Source organism: Stylophora pistillata, chromosome 1 (genome assembly GCF_964205215.1).
Source record: "Stylophora pistillata chromosome 1, jaStyPist1.2, whole genome shotgun sequence".
Taxonomy (NCBI): Eukaryota; Metazoa; Cnidaria; class Anthozoa; order Scleractinia; family Pocilloporidae; genus Stylophora; species Stylophora pistillata.
The window spans coordinates 472,484-490,954 of NC_142519.1; the positions used below are offsets into that span (position 1 = coordinate 472,484).

Consider the following 18,471-nt stretch of genomic DNA (forward strand, 5'->3'; position numbering starts at 1 on the left):
TGAGCAATGGAATACCTCGTCAAAAACAGTCTCCTGGAATTACTATTTGAAGCGCAAAACGTAGCTTGCTACGATCTTAAAATTGGAATTTACGTCTACGTGGCACTGTTTCTCAATATGTAAACTAAGGACCAGTCAAAACCCTTTTAACAACAACACCGTGAAGTAGTTTGACGTCAGACACGTCTTTAAATTGGAGATTGTCCTTGTAAGAACCGTGCAAATGAGGGGGGTGGGGGGAGGACGTGGGCGTAAAACACATGGAAAACTCTCATATAATCGTGAAATATTATTGTATGACTAAAAGGAAATTTCAGGGAAAGAGAATTCTCAGAAAGATTTAAACTTTGATATGGCTGAGTGTGCTTTCAGACAAATCCAAGCAGGAATCCTCGAACTTCTATCAATTTAACAGCTCTTCTTTTCGAAAGCATATGGTGGTCGCTAAGATACCGAAGTCGTCAATTGATATTGCCTAGAGTGAAAATGAAGAGAATTACTTAAATGGAAGAAAATCATTTAAAGCAACAGCTCATCTTTTCATAGATACGAGCCTGATATCCACCAATAGTTTTTATCAGGTGCTAGCATTTCTAAACATGTTCATTTTGTGCAGTTTTGTAAGGACCACAATGTAGGTACCACAACTCTCCCCCAAGAAAGGCTGTGTCGTGTAGGAGATTGAATAGATGTGACTTTCCTTAAGGGTCTGACGTCTCTTATTGAATATTGATCTGACTCAATTCGTGACGAACATAGCAAGCCTCTTCTGTTCTCGTGAAAAAGGAATAGGTCAAAATATAACATTTAGGCAAATTTAGTGACGTTCAATGATATTTGTTCCTCTTTTGTGAAAAACAACCGGAGATTGAAACACTCCTACTGAGATGTGAAAGTTTCGCCCACTGTTCATTGCGCCTGAAATTAAAATTTCGCCCTCTACATTTGAATTTCAACTTCTTGAAAATGCAAGGGTCTCGTCCTTTGTTTATTCAATTACTTTTATTTTCCAAATAAGCGAAGTACAATCAAAGATGCCTTGTTGCCAATACGGTTGCCGGTAACTGCGAAAAACTTCTGTTTCTGATATTTAAGACACGAGGCGAGAAATATTGGCCATCTGTAAAAGGCCAAATATTACTCACTTAACTTAAAACTTCCTCGGAATATTATCGTGCCAGTTTTATATTTATTCCATCACTAGCTGATTTTCTTGATGATTGATGTGCGCAAATTTATCTGCGTGGGCGAACCCTGACTGTCAGAGATGGCAAAGATATCGGATTCAACTGATCCAGTGTCCTTAAGATTAAACTAGAAGAAATCAATAAATTTCAGAAAAATGGCCAGGTTTTAAAATTAAATGAAAAAGAGAAGAAAAAAGACGCTGAGATTGTTGTATTTTGATGATAATATATCCCACCCTGGGGAACTATCTCGTAAAATATTCCGCCAAGCTACCTATAATTATCTTGCCGGTCAACGATTTTATGAAATTTCTTAATATTTTTTCTTTCATCGCAAATATAACCTTTGCTCTATTAATGTAAAGTGAAAAGTCTTTATTTTGAGAGATTATATTTTTTGGCTCTCTTTTGGCTCAACAAAGGTGGTAAATGTGATGTTTGTGAAGCTTGACGTGAGATCACAGATCACGGATCACGTCACGCGCACTAACAAGAGGATGCAGCTGCGTGCGCCGCCTGTCAACTTATTTATTCAAAATGCTAATATCCATTCCGGACTATGAAATCAAATAGCTTAGAGGAATCTGACTCCTCAAGCGTAGAATTTGAAGACAATCTTGATATTTCGCTCCTTCCCGATAGGAAACACTACAGAAGGAAACGAATCCGAGATTCAAAGTTCGTGTGTAGACTTTGGCAAATGTTCGGCGGGAAGAACGCCGCATATGGCGTTGCGACCGCTGTGTTGTTAGTTTCAGTGTTTCTCATCGTTGCGTTCGCTCGTCCATCGTCTTCATACGAAACTGTAAACAAGAACAGTAGAAAGAATTCTCATTATGAACAGGCTAAAAAACCTTCTACTTTGGGACATGGAAAAGAGGACAAAGGCTCGCATTCTCTACGGCTTCCAAGACACCTAACGCCGATCGAATATCTGCTTTATTTACATCCTAATCTGACAAAGTTTAATTTCTTCGGAAAGGTTGATATTCTTCTCCTCTGTCATGAAACTTCTACTAACATAACCCTTCATGTTGGAACGAAAATGGATTACTCTGTTGAGGGGGTTGCAAGAGTTGAAGGCGAAAACATTTTAGAAACCATAACTGTGACGGAAACTTCTCGATTGTCGGGAGAAATGGTTGTCATAAGTCTCGCCAGTGAACTTCAAAAAGGGAGTCATTACTTTCTAGTGATGAGGTTCAAGTCGAAGTTAAGTAGGGGACTTGCCGGATTCTACCTAAGCAGATATAATGCATCTGACGGAACAAGGTAAGATTTTTTTCGTAGTTAAACCAGACAATTATTTACCCCAGAGAAAGTGAATCGCGGGAGTCACTTTCATTTGCTGTATGATTGGCTACATCTTTTCCTTCTTAAAAATGTGCGGTTCTGATGTAAACTTATTTTTCTTGAATTACGAATTAACCTTTATCGAAGACTTTTTGTAAAGATATTTTTGTGCCAAAGGTTTATGTCGTGTTTGCTTAGACGCGGCTATTTACTAAGAGGTATGTCTTGTTTCTTCTTGTTTAATTGTATTTTCGGTGGTGACTCGCCATGACCAACCTCGTATAATCGAATTTTTGTTACTAGCATTCACAAGATAGCATTGTTTATTAGAAGGGTAAAAAGGAATTTTATTTTCCCTCGCGCTGTCATTTTTTTTAATATTCTTTGATTTAGAGATATGAAATATCGCGCGGTAGCTGGTAACTCAGAGAACCTCGGCTCAGAAAGAAAATTAACATGACACTAGTTCAATAAATTCAACTACATTAGGAAGAAAAATTGAACAAGACTCGGCTTACATTTGATTTGAAATAAATAAAAACAGATGTGAAATAAAGCGCATTTGACAGACCGGACGAAACCTAAGCTCACTAGGAAGATTTTGTGTGGTGTGAAATAGTTAAATATATAGATAATGTAAAATAAAGCACCAAAACCTTTTTTACTTCAGGTCTTTGTCCAGAGGTTACTTTGAAGTTACCTAAATATATTAGTGCTTTTCAGTTTATTATTTGATTCACAATTTGCACCCGTCTGGCGTAAGATGAAAAAAAACCTCATGTAGTTATATATTAATTGAATGTTGTGTGATAGGACATGGCGATAGCATAATTTGTAAAGTTAACCTATGCTCGTTTTTGTTTTAAACATTTCTTTCTTCTCGTATAGAGAGGTTATTACTAATATTGAATAGTCAATATTACTAATATTAAATATAGTAAAATGATTTAAAACAGGTTTTAAATCATTTTACTCTGTAATTTTCATAGCTCATTTTTATGTTGTTAAGCCATAGCTTTTAATATCTCTAATATTTTTATTCTATTTTTAGTGCTAGGAGGGCCACTGGTTTATTAGTATTCTTTACTATTTTAGTGCTACCCTCATTAAATAAAATCTTTACTGACTTAGTTGCTAATCTACATGTTCCATGTTTTGTGCAAGAATCTTTCAATCTTGGCTTTTAATTGTACTTGTGATCTGAACTGCATTCTACAATCTTATGGCAGCTTTTCTCGGCAAGGAAGTGTTTTACATTGTCATATTATATTTCACTGTGATTATCAGTCAACAGGAAGTAATAGCAAAATTTTTCTTTATCCATTGAAAATAAAGCAAAGGCCAAACATTGAGTATGCAACAATGGTACCATGCACTCCTTCAGATTTTTAACCGAATATTGAATCACTGAAGAATCACTTGTTTGTTTTACATGTACATGTATTTCTGTCTATATGTACATTGTTGGTAATTATCAAAAATTATATTTAAGTAAAAATTGTGGTCTGTAATGGGAATGAAATACTTAATGCAACTTAGAGTAAATGGGAACAGATACTGGCACTTTACAAAGTGGAATTGGAGTGTGTTATCATGTTGGGGTGTGTTATCATGTTGGGGTGTGTTATGTTGGGGTGTGTTATCATGTTGGGGTGTGTTATCATGTTGGGGTGTGTTGCCATGTTGGGGTGTGTTGCCATGTTGGGGTGTGTTATCATGTTGGGGTGTGTTGCCATGTTGGGGTGTGTTATCATGTTCACGTGTAGGGAGTGTTACTCTTGCTGCCAATACCTGCATGATCCTCAAGGGACTCATCCAAAAAAACACAGCTATTGTGTGATGGTAATAGTGGAAACTGAGTAATGTCATATAAACCAAAATAGAGCCTTGTGGGAAATTCAAGCATTCATTTTGCTTGTATTTGTTTAAAGTTTTTGGACATTTTGGTTCATTTTTCCCAATTTTTCATAACGAATCTTTATAACTTGAGACATTTGATTTAATGACAACTTGTTTTACCATTGGAGGTTTCCTTGCATAGAAGGCTTTGACTAGATAATTTTGACATCAGTTGTTACCCCTTGGCCAGGGCTAGATTGGGGATATTTTAACATCTAAACTAATTTTTGAACATAAAATGCTCATGTTTTTTTTTTGGAATATTCATGTACCACACACTTTCTTCCCCAGAGATGTTGATATACAAACAAATGATATTTTGCATGTAGTGTCATCTTAGGTTCATTTTATACTTATACACATTACTTACTATTTTTGGTTCCCAGATATCTTGCAACAACCCACTTTGAACCAACGGATGCAAGAAATGCCTTCCCTTGTTTTGATGAACCTAACATGAAAGCAAAGTTCACAATTGTCATCACACGAGAAAAGCGCCATGTGGCTTTAGCAAACATGCCACTTAATTATACTGAAGGGGTAGGTTAACTTTCTGAAATTGTAAAATTTGTATTAGTTTAAGCATTTACTGCACACAATTTAGTTGTATCATAAGTTGTCTGCAGATGCATGGTAGATTTACCATCTTTCCTGTTTGCTTCACAGCTTTTGTATCCTAGCTTTTAAAATTTCTCTTATTCCAGTGTAACAGTGATGTTGAGCTCTGCACAGACCATTTTCAGAAGAGTGTTGATATGAGCACATACCTTGTGGCATTTGTTGTCTGTGACTTCAATAGCATAACAAGTAAAACAAGCAAAGGTGTTCAGGTATGTTTTTAAAATATCACCAAGAGTTCATCCAAGAGGCACCTTACATGTATATGTTCACTTAAATTTTAGACATCATTTACACTTAACATCAAGTGTGCAGTGTGCGTACAGATAATCACTGGAAGGAGACTCTTAATTTTCAATACTGTAGAGGATTAGGTGGACATTTTGCATTTTGGTGCAGTGGCCAGTCAACAGTAGAGGTGGCAAATGGTAAAATGAGATTTACCAGTTGCTGATGCCCCTGTCCATGCAGTTCTCATGCTAGAGGAAATTAGGATATGTCTGTTGGTAGTTTCTATCATCACCTTAATGTTATGCATTGAGGTTATTTAGCCTCACACTCAAAATGTAATAACAGCATAACTGAAAATTGATTATAGGTACATGTATGTACAGGCAGCTAAATTTGTTAGGCCTTCTTTACCCAAAACAGTACCCACAAAACAAAAACTGCCTATTTTTTTCTTTGTGCTCTTATGCATATTCAACTAGTGGATTGGTCATGATTAGGAATTTGTTTCAATAAAGAGAGGTCTCTATGAAAAGGCATTATACATGTGTATTTTACTGTGTAGAGAAAATTTCGGGAAGAGCACATTTTTTGGGGCCCATTTGTTCCCCTGGGCAATTGAAATAGGTCAAAACAGGAAAGAAAAAGTAGTTTGTTTATATGGATATTTTTAAATTTTGTTTTAGTGTGGAAAGTTTACCATAAGCCCAGAGTTCATGTGGTAAATTTGAATTTTTTTGGTTTCCACCCAAACATTCTCATTGTGGCCATTTATTTGGGTTTGATAATTTTATTTTCCTAGGTCAGCGTATGGGCTCCACCAGAGCAGATTGATCAAGGTCAATTTGCTTTGGATGTTGCTGTAAAGGTTCTGGAGTATTATGAACAGATATTCAAGGTCGACTATCCACTTCCGAAGCAAGGTACTTGTTCATTAATTTTTTCACGTGGTCACCATGAATTTACTTTGTGTTATCAGCTACCCCTATATGATTTATTTATTTATGTATTCTTTAAGTCATCTGCTACTCTATATGATTTATTTATTTAGGTATTCTTCATGTAATCAGCTACCCTATATGATTTATTTGTCTACGTATTCTTTATGTAATCAGCTACCCTATAAGATTTATCTATTTATGTATTCTTTAAGTCATCAGCTACCCTATATGATTTATTTATGTACGTATTCTCTATGTAATCAGCTACCCTATATGATTTATTTATGTACGTATTCTCTATGTAATCAGCTACCCTATATGATTTATTTATTTATGTATTCTTTATGTAATCAGCTACCCTATATGATACATTTATTTACGTATTCTTTAAGTCATCGGCTATCCCATATGATTTATTTATTTATGTATTCTTTATTAAATCAGCTACCCTTTATGATTTATTTAATTACATTTTCTTTATGTAATCAGCTACCCTATATGAAACATTTATTTACGTATTCTTTAAGTCAGCAGCTATCCCATATGATATATTTATTTACGTATTCTATATTAAATCAGCTAACTCTATATGATTTATTTATTTACGTATTCTTCACGATTACTTATGAAATAAGTTCATTAGTTTCTAAGTTGGAGTGCAATGAAAATGCTTATAAGAAGTTGACAAAGATAAGTAGTCATTCCCTCAAGAAGCTAACATATTAAAGTAACTTCTGTATTCTATCTAGATAAGGATATTTATTCTAATGGAAATCTTGACAATGATATGGTATCATGGCATTATGTATAATAGATCTCATAGCTATACCCGACTTTTCTGCTGGAGCCATGGAGAACTGGGGTTTGATCACTTACCGTTTGACGTCATTATTGTATGATGAGGGAAAATCTTCTGACTCTAACAAGCAGTGGGTTGCTGTGGTTGTTGCTCATGAGCTCGCTCACCAGGTTTGTTCATCTCACAAAAATAAAAACAAATTGAAATAACAAATTTCAAATTGTCTTTGTTTTTGTGTATTCTATATTTTCTTAGGTTAGAATTCTCCAAGTCAGGCGTTTGTCTTTTTCTTGCTGTCTTGTTGTTGACTTGTGAAACAACCACTGCTGACAGTTTGTTTGTTGCTGCAAGGATTATTGTGATTGGTATTTTTTGTTTCTTTGTTTTCTTTGGCACTTTCTATGAAACGTTTCTGTAGCATTAAACTTTATTTTACTTCTAATGATAAGCAATATAAATTGATTTAGGTTTAAAATTGAATTGCCAACCTTTAATATCATTTTTGTTTATTCAATTAAGTTTATATTAAGAAGAATTTTTTTCAACCAAAATTGTTTTGATTAAATTTCTTCGAACATTAATTTGAGAAATTATAAATGTAAGTCACCAGGAAATACATTGTTCACTTAAAATAAGCTTGTAGAGTCAATGCTAAATTTGAACTAGAAGCAAGTTTTCTTCCTCTTTCATGAGCTAAAAACTCATACTGTAGCTTAAAACACATTCTAAAACTTTGTTGGTTAAAAAGTTAAGTCTCAAGGTACAATGTCTTGCATGAATTTTCAAGCGAGTGTTAACTTAACCCTTCAAATTGGTGTTAAAACTAAAACAATCCAAAATATCTGCCCCCTCCTCCCCAAAAAAGGAGTATTATTAATTTTTTCAAATAATGCACTCGGTGGAAGTGATCAAGCCCTGGATGTAACAAAGTTCTTAGAAGCAAATATTAAAAAAATGAAGATTACATGGTCAATGTACCATTACACCTGTAACTACTGACTTTTTAAAGTGTTGAAAACGCCTGCATATGAGGACTTTTTGGAAGTAGATGAGGGACCAGCTTATTAGAACTTGATAACTCTAAGATGTTTTGCATGGCATAGTAATAGTTTAATATTTATATTCCGCAAATTAACATGTCGATATGATCAAATGCACATCACAGCACTGTTCGGGGGACTTTGGCCAGACTGCATCAGCAGTTTACAAACAATCGAAGGAAACTTATTTGAAGATGCCCCCTCCCCCCAGTTCCCAGTAAACAGGCCAGACCATGTCACAGTAATCTCGTGAGTGGGTTCTTTAACGTCCCCTGCCTAACCAAATTATCTAATTAATAGATGCAGGAGACGGGACCTACGGTTTATTCGTCCTTATCCGAGAAGACTAGAATGTCTATCCATTTGTTATTAAAGAAAGGTAGCGCATTCTCCTCAGTTATTTTAAGACCTTGAGTGTTGGTCCGGCCGGGGCTCAAACCATCGACCTCGACCTCCAGCACAACAGTCCAGCGCTCTAACCAATTGAGCTAACCGGGAGGTGGGACCCTCCCTGCAGTTGTGGGTGTGCACAACATAGACAGTGTTATTGAGTTTCATGAAGTGACTTATGATTTAAGCTGCATGTTGTACTTTATATTTACCATTTTGCAGTAGAGTACTAAAATGATTCCTGCTCTAAAAAAACAGTATTTGCCTAAAACTCATTAAGAATTGTCGTTAACTTATTATCCAGTAACAAGGCAGGCCTAACTAAAACATGCCTTTGCCTATATGCAGGCCTTTGCTCTAATGAGAGAATCATTATTTAAAAGTTTTTAAGATAGTAAATGTTAACATACATGGTAAAGGACAATTTTATGAACAGTTCTTAACAATGAAACAATTATTAAGTGTAATATTTTGTTGTGACTGTGATAATATTGTATACAGACCTCATTGCCATTCCGGATTTTTCCATGGGAGCAATGGAAAACTGGGGTCTTATTACATTTCGCTTGACTTCAATCCTGTATAACCCCAGCAAGTCATCAGACAGCAACAGACAATGGGTCACAGTGGTTGTTTCTCATGAGTTGGCTCATCAGGTTAAATCTATAAAGTTTTCATTGTTTAATATACCCCAAACAGTTGCAAAACTGAATGTTTTAGTTAAAAAAAAGTGATAGCCAACGCAAGTTAGTGTTTGATTTTTGGACATGTCCAAATTTTTTGCTTTGACTTTCATTGAAATACTATCCAGTTGACAAAAAGATTTGAAGTTGCCATGCATCTGTCCAGTAATAGATAACGATGGCATCAATTGTTGTACATTGTAAGAACAAAAAAGAGGCATGTGAGGCCACTGATGTTCTTACTAAATTTTTATTTGTTCTGTAATCTATTACATGACTTTGTATAACTCTGCAGACTCCTGGCAACATATAATTTATTTCAGTCTTTCGTATGATAAAAAAGCAAAATGTCAAATAGATCATAAGTAATAACCAATCAAATGTGTGCATAATACAGCTTCGTGTGTGAAAAATTGTCAATTCAGCCAAGAATCAAAACGACTGTTTCCTCAAGGTATTATTATGAAATACACCAAAAAAAATCGAAAATGTTTGATTTACACCAAACTTCAAGAGTATGATTTGAATTATTTTTCTGTCTATCTTCATAAGACCAACAAAAACTATTAGATATATGAATATCTTTGTGGCTGTGAGATGTAAAAGTTACAACTTCACCAATGTTACCTACATACATCTGTCGACACTTGTTTTACAGTGGTTTGGTAATTTGGTTACCATGGAATGGTGGAATGACTTATGGCTCAATGAAGGATTTGCTAGTTTTATGGAGAATGTTGGAGTGAGGCATGTCCGCCCTGAATGGAAAATGATGGACCAGTTTTTTTTGAGCAAATTTCAAGTTGCAATGGGTTTGGATCAACTCAGTAATTCTCATCCCATCATGGCTGAAGTGAGAGACCCTGCTGAGATTAGTTCTTTGTTTGATTCAATTTCATATGACAAGGTAGGCACAAGCAGAAATGTCATCTGTAAAGGCTTTAATGTATTAATTGATAAGGATATATGCAGTGTTCTTTAGGGATTTCTCAGTAACCAGCAGAAAACAACTGGGTCCCCAAAGGACATGAGCCCCTATTCCTCCGGCGTGTTTTTCCTTTTCCTTCACTTATTGTTTTCCAAGTCAAGACAGGCATTTTCCTGTTTTCTATAACTTAAGAAGCCAGCTCTTCAGAAACAAGTATGGTATATGGTTTATCTTCCCTTTAAAGCTGCTTCTTGTAGAAAAAGGGTATGACACAACGGATGTTTCATATTGTACTGTGCTATGTGTAGTTTCTGAATGTAAATTATTTTAATTGGAAAGGAAGGATGCAGTTTATCATTTTGTTCTTCAATACAAAATTTATATTTTTTTGTTTTAACAACGAATAGAATATGCACAAACAATAACCAATTTCTTTATGTTATTCATCATTGCATAAACAAGCATATTTGCAATCGCAGTCTGCATGCTTTGCATTGATATTTTGTAATTCTGATATTCAAAGATGTTGCTGTGCCATCATGGCCTGCCATTGTTTTCACTTAGTAACTGATCCAATTCCCCAAACGTGCACATGTTACTGTTCTCCCCTTCTACTTTAAATTTTTAAATCCAATATTTTAATTTTGTATGACAGGGTGCTGCTATTATTAGGATGTTGGAGGATGTTCTCGGAAGCAAACTTTTCTTTCAAGGATTACAGAACTACCTTAATAAGTACAAGTTTAGTAACGCAGAGACTAATGACCTATGGCAATGCCTCACAGATGAAGTCAAGGTAAACTTATCCAAACAGCCCTTTGTTATGATTAACTTACGTACCAAGTACGAAAGTGTGCTGTATTTGTTTTGTTCTTTGGACTCTTGTGGAGGAGAAAAATGTGTTAAAAGTAAGTTTAGTTAAGAGCTTTGCTTGGATAGCTTGGTGGAGTTAAACAACTAGTTAAAAGAATTCCTCTGACGAAGGGCTAACGCTCGAAACGTCAGCTTAGAACAAATTTCGGTGGCCAATTTACATGTACGTAATCAACGCAGTTGATAAAACCAAATCATGTAGTGGGAAGAGTGGCTCCCCAACATTTCGTCATAGGTTCCATTAAGTTCCAATTTCCTGTCCTTCCTGACCACTAAGTTTGTAATCTTGACAGGAAAGTGGTGTAAGCCTTGATGTTACAGAAATGATGACAACTTGGACAAGTCAGATGGGCTTTCCTGTTATTGATGTAACAGTTGAGAGAGATGCCAATGGCAACATAAGACTCCAGTACCGACAGGAGCGCTTTCTTGTCCATCCCGGTACTAGTTCCCCATCAGACTCTGCGTAAGTTTTTTTCGACTGGTTAATCATTGAACGGCTTTGTTATGCAAGTCTTTGAGGTTTAATCAGTGGATCTTATTCGCGTAATGCTCTCATTTTTGTCGCAGTTATCGTTGGGTAATTCCTTTGACATATGTGACTCAGCAGAATCCTTCCAAGAGACATGTTGAATTGTTAAAGCGCCAAGCTGATAATGGTAAGGCTTTATTCAGGACTACGACAATACTCATCTAAGTTTTCGAGACCACTTCAAACAGATTTCCTGTAATTTTCAACGGCTGATGTTAGCTTGATTCAATTCCTGGAGTTGTTCGTAGTTTTTCGTTAATATTGCAGTTTGTAACAAAATCAACACTTCTAACAGGCCGCGCCCAGTTGTTCAAAAGGCGGAGAAGTGTCAACAAAACGTACTGAGGTATCCTACCGGACAGCAATTTATCCAGTGGATAGCGTTATCCATCTTCTGAACAACCGAGGCCAGATACTTCAAGTTTATCGTCCCGTTTTCATAAGTAAATGTAGTTTGATGGGTTTTTAAGGCTATGTACCTTTCCCTTCTTCCCCTCCTCCGTTACTGTTGCATTTTCTTTTCAAGATCGTCTGCTGTTATGAAGCTTGTTGCAGGCGATCAGTTTGTAAGACCCGACTCAAACCTCCCTTGTTTTTTGCCCTGCCACCCTCTCCTGACCCTCCGCTACTTTCGCGCCCCCTACTGCATATAATTCGCACAGTTTTTTGCTAAGTTTTACTTGCTGAATGCGAGGAACAGGCTACCGCAAATTACGGCAAATCTATTGTATCGTGGCTGTCTACAGATGAGAAGACACTTGGATTACAGTCGTAACGTAGCGATTCCTAAGGGAAACAGTAACACTTTGATAAGGTTCAAGACAAACACAAAACATTCTCTCTGTTTCACTTATTTGTGACTTGTAGTGTGTAAGCTTCTCTGGTTTTGCTGTCGAGCGCTATCTTTGTCTTTGTTTTTAAGTTTTGTTACGGGGCGTATCTCCGAATACTGTTGGTAATTTTTGGATCAAGATGAATGCTGGACAGAGTGGATATTACCGTGTGAACTATGATGAGGGAAACTGGAACAGCCTTAAGGAACAACTGAACTCCGACCATACGGTAAATTATCATCAAGCTGAAACATAATTAAGCATGATCAGAAGCTTTCACCTTTCAGTTGATCCGCCCAGTCAAGTGAATGATTTTCACCGTAAAGACCAAGGCGAAGCACTAAACACGCTTCCTTTTCTTCTAGCAATTGATTGGTGCTGATCGCGCAGGCCTACTGGATGACGCTCTTAACCTTGCTCGGTAAGTAACTGTAGCATGCAGACCTCTGCTACTGTCTCTTATTTCATAGCGGCAGAGAAAACAAAACTAACGTCATTTATATTTGGTTGGCTTGATACAGGGCCGGTAATCTGAGTTATAACCTGGCGTTAGATCTCACTGCTTATCTCAGTAAAGAACAGGAATATGTGCCATGGATATCGGCGCTTAACGGCATGGCTTATTTCGCCTCACAGTTTTCAACGTACGATATGGAAAAAAATACCCAGTACTATCGCATATATAAGGTTAGTTTCGTTGTGTCTTGGTAAGAGACTGATTCGAGATACTTAGTTGACACGAATCACTCGCGTTTTAAATGTTAAAATGAAAAAATGTCACGCACCAAGAGGGTCTTGGTCTTGAACGGTGGCGCGAAATATCACAATTTAGAGAAGCTACAAAATATTTGACGGAAGAGCATAGCCAGTGAGTGAAACATTATTTTTAAACGAGAAATGAAACTTTATATCCTTTAGCCATTGACATTTTCTTTTCACGTAGATGTACAGTTGTAGGGCAAAAATGGCAAAGTACAAACCTTATCCCAAACTCTGATAGCTCGGCAGCGAAAATGTCCTCAATCCCCCTCCTTTGTATTCACTTTCAAGGAATACTCTCTATATAATGTCAAGTTACCTAGAGAAAGATTCTATGCCTTTGTATTCACTTGCAAGGAATACTCTCTATTTCGTGTCAAGTTAGAGAAAGATTCTATGCCTTTGTATTCATTTGCAAGGAATACTCTCCATATAGTGTCAAGTTACTTAGAGAAAGATTCTATGCCGCAGCATCACAACTACAGCAATCTATTACTCGCCATGTAATAGCGTCATCAGTTTACGCACTAGTCTGTATATGGTCAATAGGCTGCCGATTTCGTAAAAATTATACGAACACTTGTGTTTATGTAATCAATTTTAATGTTGTAAGAGTTTCACTAGGTTATAACAGATAAATGGCCTCCTCATGTTTTTTTTTTTTTTTTCTGTTTTCCTCATGCATGTCTTCTTTGTCCTCTTTTCAGCTTTACATCTTGATTCAGATTCACAGAATAGCTTCCGAGTTAGGTTGGAAAGAAACTGACCTGGATCCGCATTTGAAAAGGTGAATATTATAGAATTATTTTATGCTTTTGGCGCATTTTCTATTGCTGCTATTACGGAGGCAGTGTGGCCGAGTGGTTAGAGTGTCGGACTCGTAATCCGCCGCTCCCGGGTTCGAGCTCCACCCTGACCACTGGATCTGTTTCACGGTAGCCCCGAGTTCAGATCCTTGGCCACCCTTGTAAATAGCCAACTGGTTTGCCTCCGGCCAGTTGGGGTTCTTAATGATGTTCTTAATGATGTTATGTTCAATTTAGACCATTTGTTTCATTTGTTTGCAAGGACCACAATGGAAACTACTGGTTCACCAGTAATTGTGTAATCCTATAAAAAGACTTTTTTTTTTTTTTTGCTGCCTATTGGCCTTCCTTAATCTCGAACTTATGGCCTCAATCATGAATATTTTTTTACAGATACCTTCGCGCCACAATTTTGCACCTCGCAAGTGATTATGAAGATGTGTTTCCCGATGATCGACCGTATACGAAGGAAGCCTTACGGCAGTTTGATGGCTGGTTGAACCGCGGAGAATCGTTAGTATTCTTATTTTCTCTTTATTTTTGCTGAAGCAGCTACCCATGTGATATTTTCAGTGTTTTTGTTTTGTTTTCACTGCTGCAGAATTTTATTCCAAATTGCATAGACTGACGATTGTTACAAAATGCCGCAGCCTTCATCACTGAATGCGTAGGTTATTAAAAAATGCGTCGTTATTACAGTTGTAAAAGATAAAGCAAGCCTACTATCTTTGGGAAATATTTGAGATATCTTATCTTCTTAGCTAGCTTGATTAGGGCGTATATCCTGTATTAAGTGGATATTAGTCAAGCTCCTCTAGTTGTGTGCTTCAGTTGCATGTACAAGTTTCACTTTCAAGTAGATAATAACAATGTTGTGGTTGTACCTAGGATCCGACCAAACTTGAGAAATGTAGTTTATTCCCTGGGTGTGAAGTATGCAGATATAAAAACATGGCAGAAGGTATTCGAGCGTTTCCGAAAAGAGCAAGTCGCAACTGAAAAGAGAAAGTTGATGTACGCGCTCACAAGCAGTCGGAACCCACAAATTTTAAAGAGGTACGATGAGTTTTTTTTTCCCCTTCATTTAAACATGTTTGTTATTACTTTTCCCAAAAGCACCTAGGCTTATCTAGGAATTATAAAATTACATTTACTTTGATTTATTTTATACAGTCTCGCACACAAAAACGTAAACTTACACAGTAAGGGATATATTATTTCAACAATCAAACAATGGCCATCGAAAAGCGAATTTAAATAACTTTGTACTTAGCGAAAAAAGCACAGTTTACATCGCAATTTATAGACTGAACTCCTTAGAATAGAGAATTGAATTTCCTTATATCGCTGGTCGATGACCATGTTTGACCAAGGATATACGCAGCAGATGAGATTGCGTTGACCGGCATACCTTGCGCAATACAAGAAGTGTTTCACCGATTCAGAGTCAAGATCGCACTCGCAAATAGGCTACGCACAACAATTAATACCTATACTCCAAGACAAGGAAACCTTTTTATTGAACTTTTTTCTTCTTCTTATGGATTCTTTCAGTTTTCTTCAAGATTCTTTGGACCCGAAAAAGATTCGTTCTCAGGACTCCGTAGCTGTTATTAATTCGATAGCCCACAATCCGGAAGGTCGCCTATTGGCGTGGGAGTTTGTGCAGAAGAACTACGATTTACTCTTCAATAGGTAGGCGAATCTAAAGCATAGTTGTCCAAAAAAATTGAGCTGTGAATAGCACCAGCCATCTACTGTATGACGCTGATGTGTTTTTTCGCTCCCTCTATCAAGATATGGCAAAGGTTCTTTCGAATTCAGTCGTCTCATCAAGGCTACCACAGCGCACTTCAACACGGAGACGAAGTTACGGGAAGTAAGGAAATATTTGAACTCACTATGTCTTCTATCGTACTTACTTAAGCTTTGTCATCCAGCAGTCTGATCATTTCCACAGAGATTAGATTCCTGTATTTTGACATGGTGACTCCTTAATTAAAAAAAAACATTGTATTAGCGAAGCCCTTAGAGAAATGATTACATCTATCAGTTAAAATATGTAATAATAAAGATAAAGTTAGCAATCAATGTTGACAGGTTGAAATCAGTCTAAAGAAAAAGTGAACAATACGCTGGAAAAGTTAAAAAAAAGTCACAAATTATAACAAATTATTACAAATAACCATAACAATGAAATGACTTCGTAACCTTTCTAACCTAATTAGTCTGGCGAAGTTTTAATTTTAGTAAGTTGCTTCTTTAAAGAAACTGCATCGACGAGTAATTTGAACGCTTTTAAAAACAGTGGTTTTATAACACTGAGTGAAGTTATGAGATGAAAATCACTAAGTTCATGTTTATCGAGCTGATAAATACTTTCACATTTAGCTTGTTACACCATGTGGAGTGCGTTTAGTCCGATTTCCCTTAATTTTTAATTTTTTTATTTTTCAGGTGAAGAAATTTTTCAAGGATAAAGATACAGGCTCAGGCAAGTTGGCTCTACTTCAAAGTTTGGAAAGTATAGAAGCGAATGCCAAATGGCTGAATGCCCACCGTCTCACTGTTGTTGCCTGGCTTAAAAATTTCGTCAGCTCCCATGTTCACTCACCTGTCGATAGCCCACATCATCATGTACATGTAACAAGCTTAGACGAGAGATACAAATATGGACGGCCTTAAATACTGAATTCTGTTTCACTCGGTCAAGCTGGCTAAATTTAGATGGTATAACTTTGTGGTATGCTAAGAGTGCATCACTATAATTGCCTTCTGTGGATTTAAAACTTGAACCAGCCAAACCCTACCGTCGACTGACAATGAAAGTTAGATTTTCCTGACCTTAGGCTTAGTTTTAAAAAGTTGTTGAGGAATTTCGCTGGACAGGAGTACATTGAACTTCACACTTCGCACTCGACAGAGTTATACCTTCTAAATAAGCTGGACTGTACTTTAATTCCTGGGCTACAGTAAATCATGCTGTGAACCACTGAAATTCTTACAATCTCACTCGCATCTCTCGGGTTGCCTTTCAGTTTCTGTTTACAAGGCCATCTTTCACTCTAGATCATAATTGTTGATTTGCGTCAGTTTAATTTTGTAATTTTTCAAGATCATGAATTTGGTGTAAAGGCCAGATAAGAATAAGTACAGTTTACTGAAACCCGAAAGGGATCTAGTGTGAATGTAAGAATTACCATGGTTTCCTCGGGATTTTCTGTAGTGAATTTAATGTATAACTCTCTTGAAATCTTTAAATGAATTAACCTAATTGGAAAGTGCATGATTGGATTGTGAAAATAATAATAGAATAGTAGCTAATGTGGCTTAACTTTTATTTTTTAACTCAGTGTTGCTTGTATGTTTTGGATTTAGTTGTAGATTTTCCTCTCCATGTGGGAGGTTTCCAATTGTTTATTTTTTTATTTGGTTGGGTGGAATAAAAAGTTTGTAAGAGGATCAGCGAAATATATTACATATATTATTATTTATTCTTCAATTCATTCCTCGAAAGAAACTTCTGGGGATTTAAGGCACTAAAAGTGAGCTTCAGTTGGTCTTAAATGCTATTTGGCGAACATTTTTAGCTGGAGCGGCGACTCTAAAACTTTGAGACACTTGATTGTTTTCATTGGTTGTGGAGATTTAAAAGCGAAATAGTCCTAGCGATAAGGTCTCGTGGGGAAGTCAACATAGTCGCCTATTTCCAAGCACATTTTAATGCGTGAAAATTATAATGTAATCGAAAATTGCTCTTAAGTTTTGTCTTGATTTTGCTTGTAAGGTGGGGAGTTCAAGTGGAAATTAATACGCAAGTTTGGTCCCTATTTGTAAACAGTTTAACTGGCCTTATCTTTGGACGTGTTGAATTGTGGAACAAATTGTCCCCTCATTCAAAAAAAATACATGGCCCTTCCTTAGTAATGGGAACTTCTAAGTAAAGCGTTTATGAATAACAATTAATACAGCACTGTCCATTATAAATAAGGAACGAAGAAGAGAGGTAACCATTTTGCAACACAGGCCAAGGCTAGAATAAACTAACAAACCAGCTTTATTATCCTGAAGGATACGATGGTATTTCAAATCCTTTGGTTGTATGACCAAGGAGACCTTGTCAGCTTTTCTTCTTGTTGATGTTAGATGATGTATTCCTTTACAGTAAAGTTGGGGGCTACTTTGACGAATTGAAGTGTTCAGTAAGGAACACTTCATCCTTGCTTTTGATGTTTTTAATTCATGTGGGTTAAGTTGAACTTGTTGCACAGTGTTATCGAATAAAAGATTTTTCCTCCTCTATTCTGTTTTGCTCTATTCATGTCGAAGATGTAGCTGTTTTGCTCTTTATTTCGGCTGTACACAGCCTTGTGGTTTTTTGTTCACTTAAGGTGGCTCAATAGGGTTATGCAAGATCACGAAGCGCGCGCCAGTGACATCAATCGAAAGTTAATTTTTCTCGTTGTTTTTGCTATTTTTCAAATCAAAGCTACTGAAACATAAAAAACAAGGGCCTAAATTTGCTGTACAACAGTCACCTTTGAAGTCAAGGCTTTTAGTCCCAAATTAAAACTACTCAAATATCGCCATTTTTTGACGTCTATTTGACTTTGATTTCAATTTTCTTCAATTTCCTTCGGTAAAATTTTCTATTATTCTCCG

The 18,471-nt window shown here is 36.4% G+C and overlaps 1 protein-coding gene across 2 annotated transcripts; it reads left to right on the forward strand.

Moving 5' to 3' along the window:
* The first annotated feature begins 1,724 nt into the window (after positions 1–1,724).
* On the forward strand, positions 1,725–18,111 carry LOC111334358 (endoplasmic reticulum aminopeptidase 1). Of its 2 annotated transcripts, none has more exons than XM_022940071.2 (18): positions 1,725–2,459; positions 4,766–4,919; positions 5,084–5,209; positions 6,028–6,148; positions 8,897–9,051; positions 9,737–9,985; positions 10,662–10,802; positions 11,173–11,345; positions 11,450–11,538; positions 12,334–12,473; positions 12,610–12,665; positions 12,766–12,931; positions 13,711–13,790; positions 14,203–14,322; positions 14,698–14,865; positions 15,364–15,504; positions 15,607–15,688; positions 16,267–18,111. In XM_022940071.2, exons 1-18 carry the CDS (start codon positions 1,747–1,749, stop codon positions 16,492–16,494), a joined length of 3,102 nt encoding a protein of 1,033 aa, XP_022795806.2. In that variant the 5' UTR covers positions 1,725–1,746; the 3' UTR covers positions 16,495–18,111. The 2 variants fall into 2 exon arrangements, with proteins under 2 accessions (XP_022795806.2, XP_022795805.2); XM_022940070.2 differs by lacking the exon at positions 8,897–9,051 and adding an exon at positions 6,981–7,135 and having other exon boundaries at positions 1,726–2,459.
* The last annotated feature ends 360 nt before the right edge of the window (positions 18,112–18,471 follow it).

Excerpts from the sequence above, each read along its gene's own strand:
- LOC111334358 (XM_022940071.2), top strand. The coding sequence starts at position 1,747 with ATGAAATCAAATAGCTTAGAGGAATCTGACTCCTCAAGCGTAGAATTT. Across the intron at positions 9,986-10,661 it reads ATTCAATTTCATATGACAAG|GGTGCTGCTATTATTAGGAT; the intron begins GTAGGCACAAGC and ends TTTGTATGACAG. Across the intron at positions 11,539-12,333 it reads AAAGCGCCAAGCTGATAATG|TTTTGTTACGGGGCGTATCT; the intron begins GTAAGGCTTTAT and ends TTTGTTTTTAAG.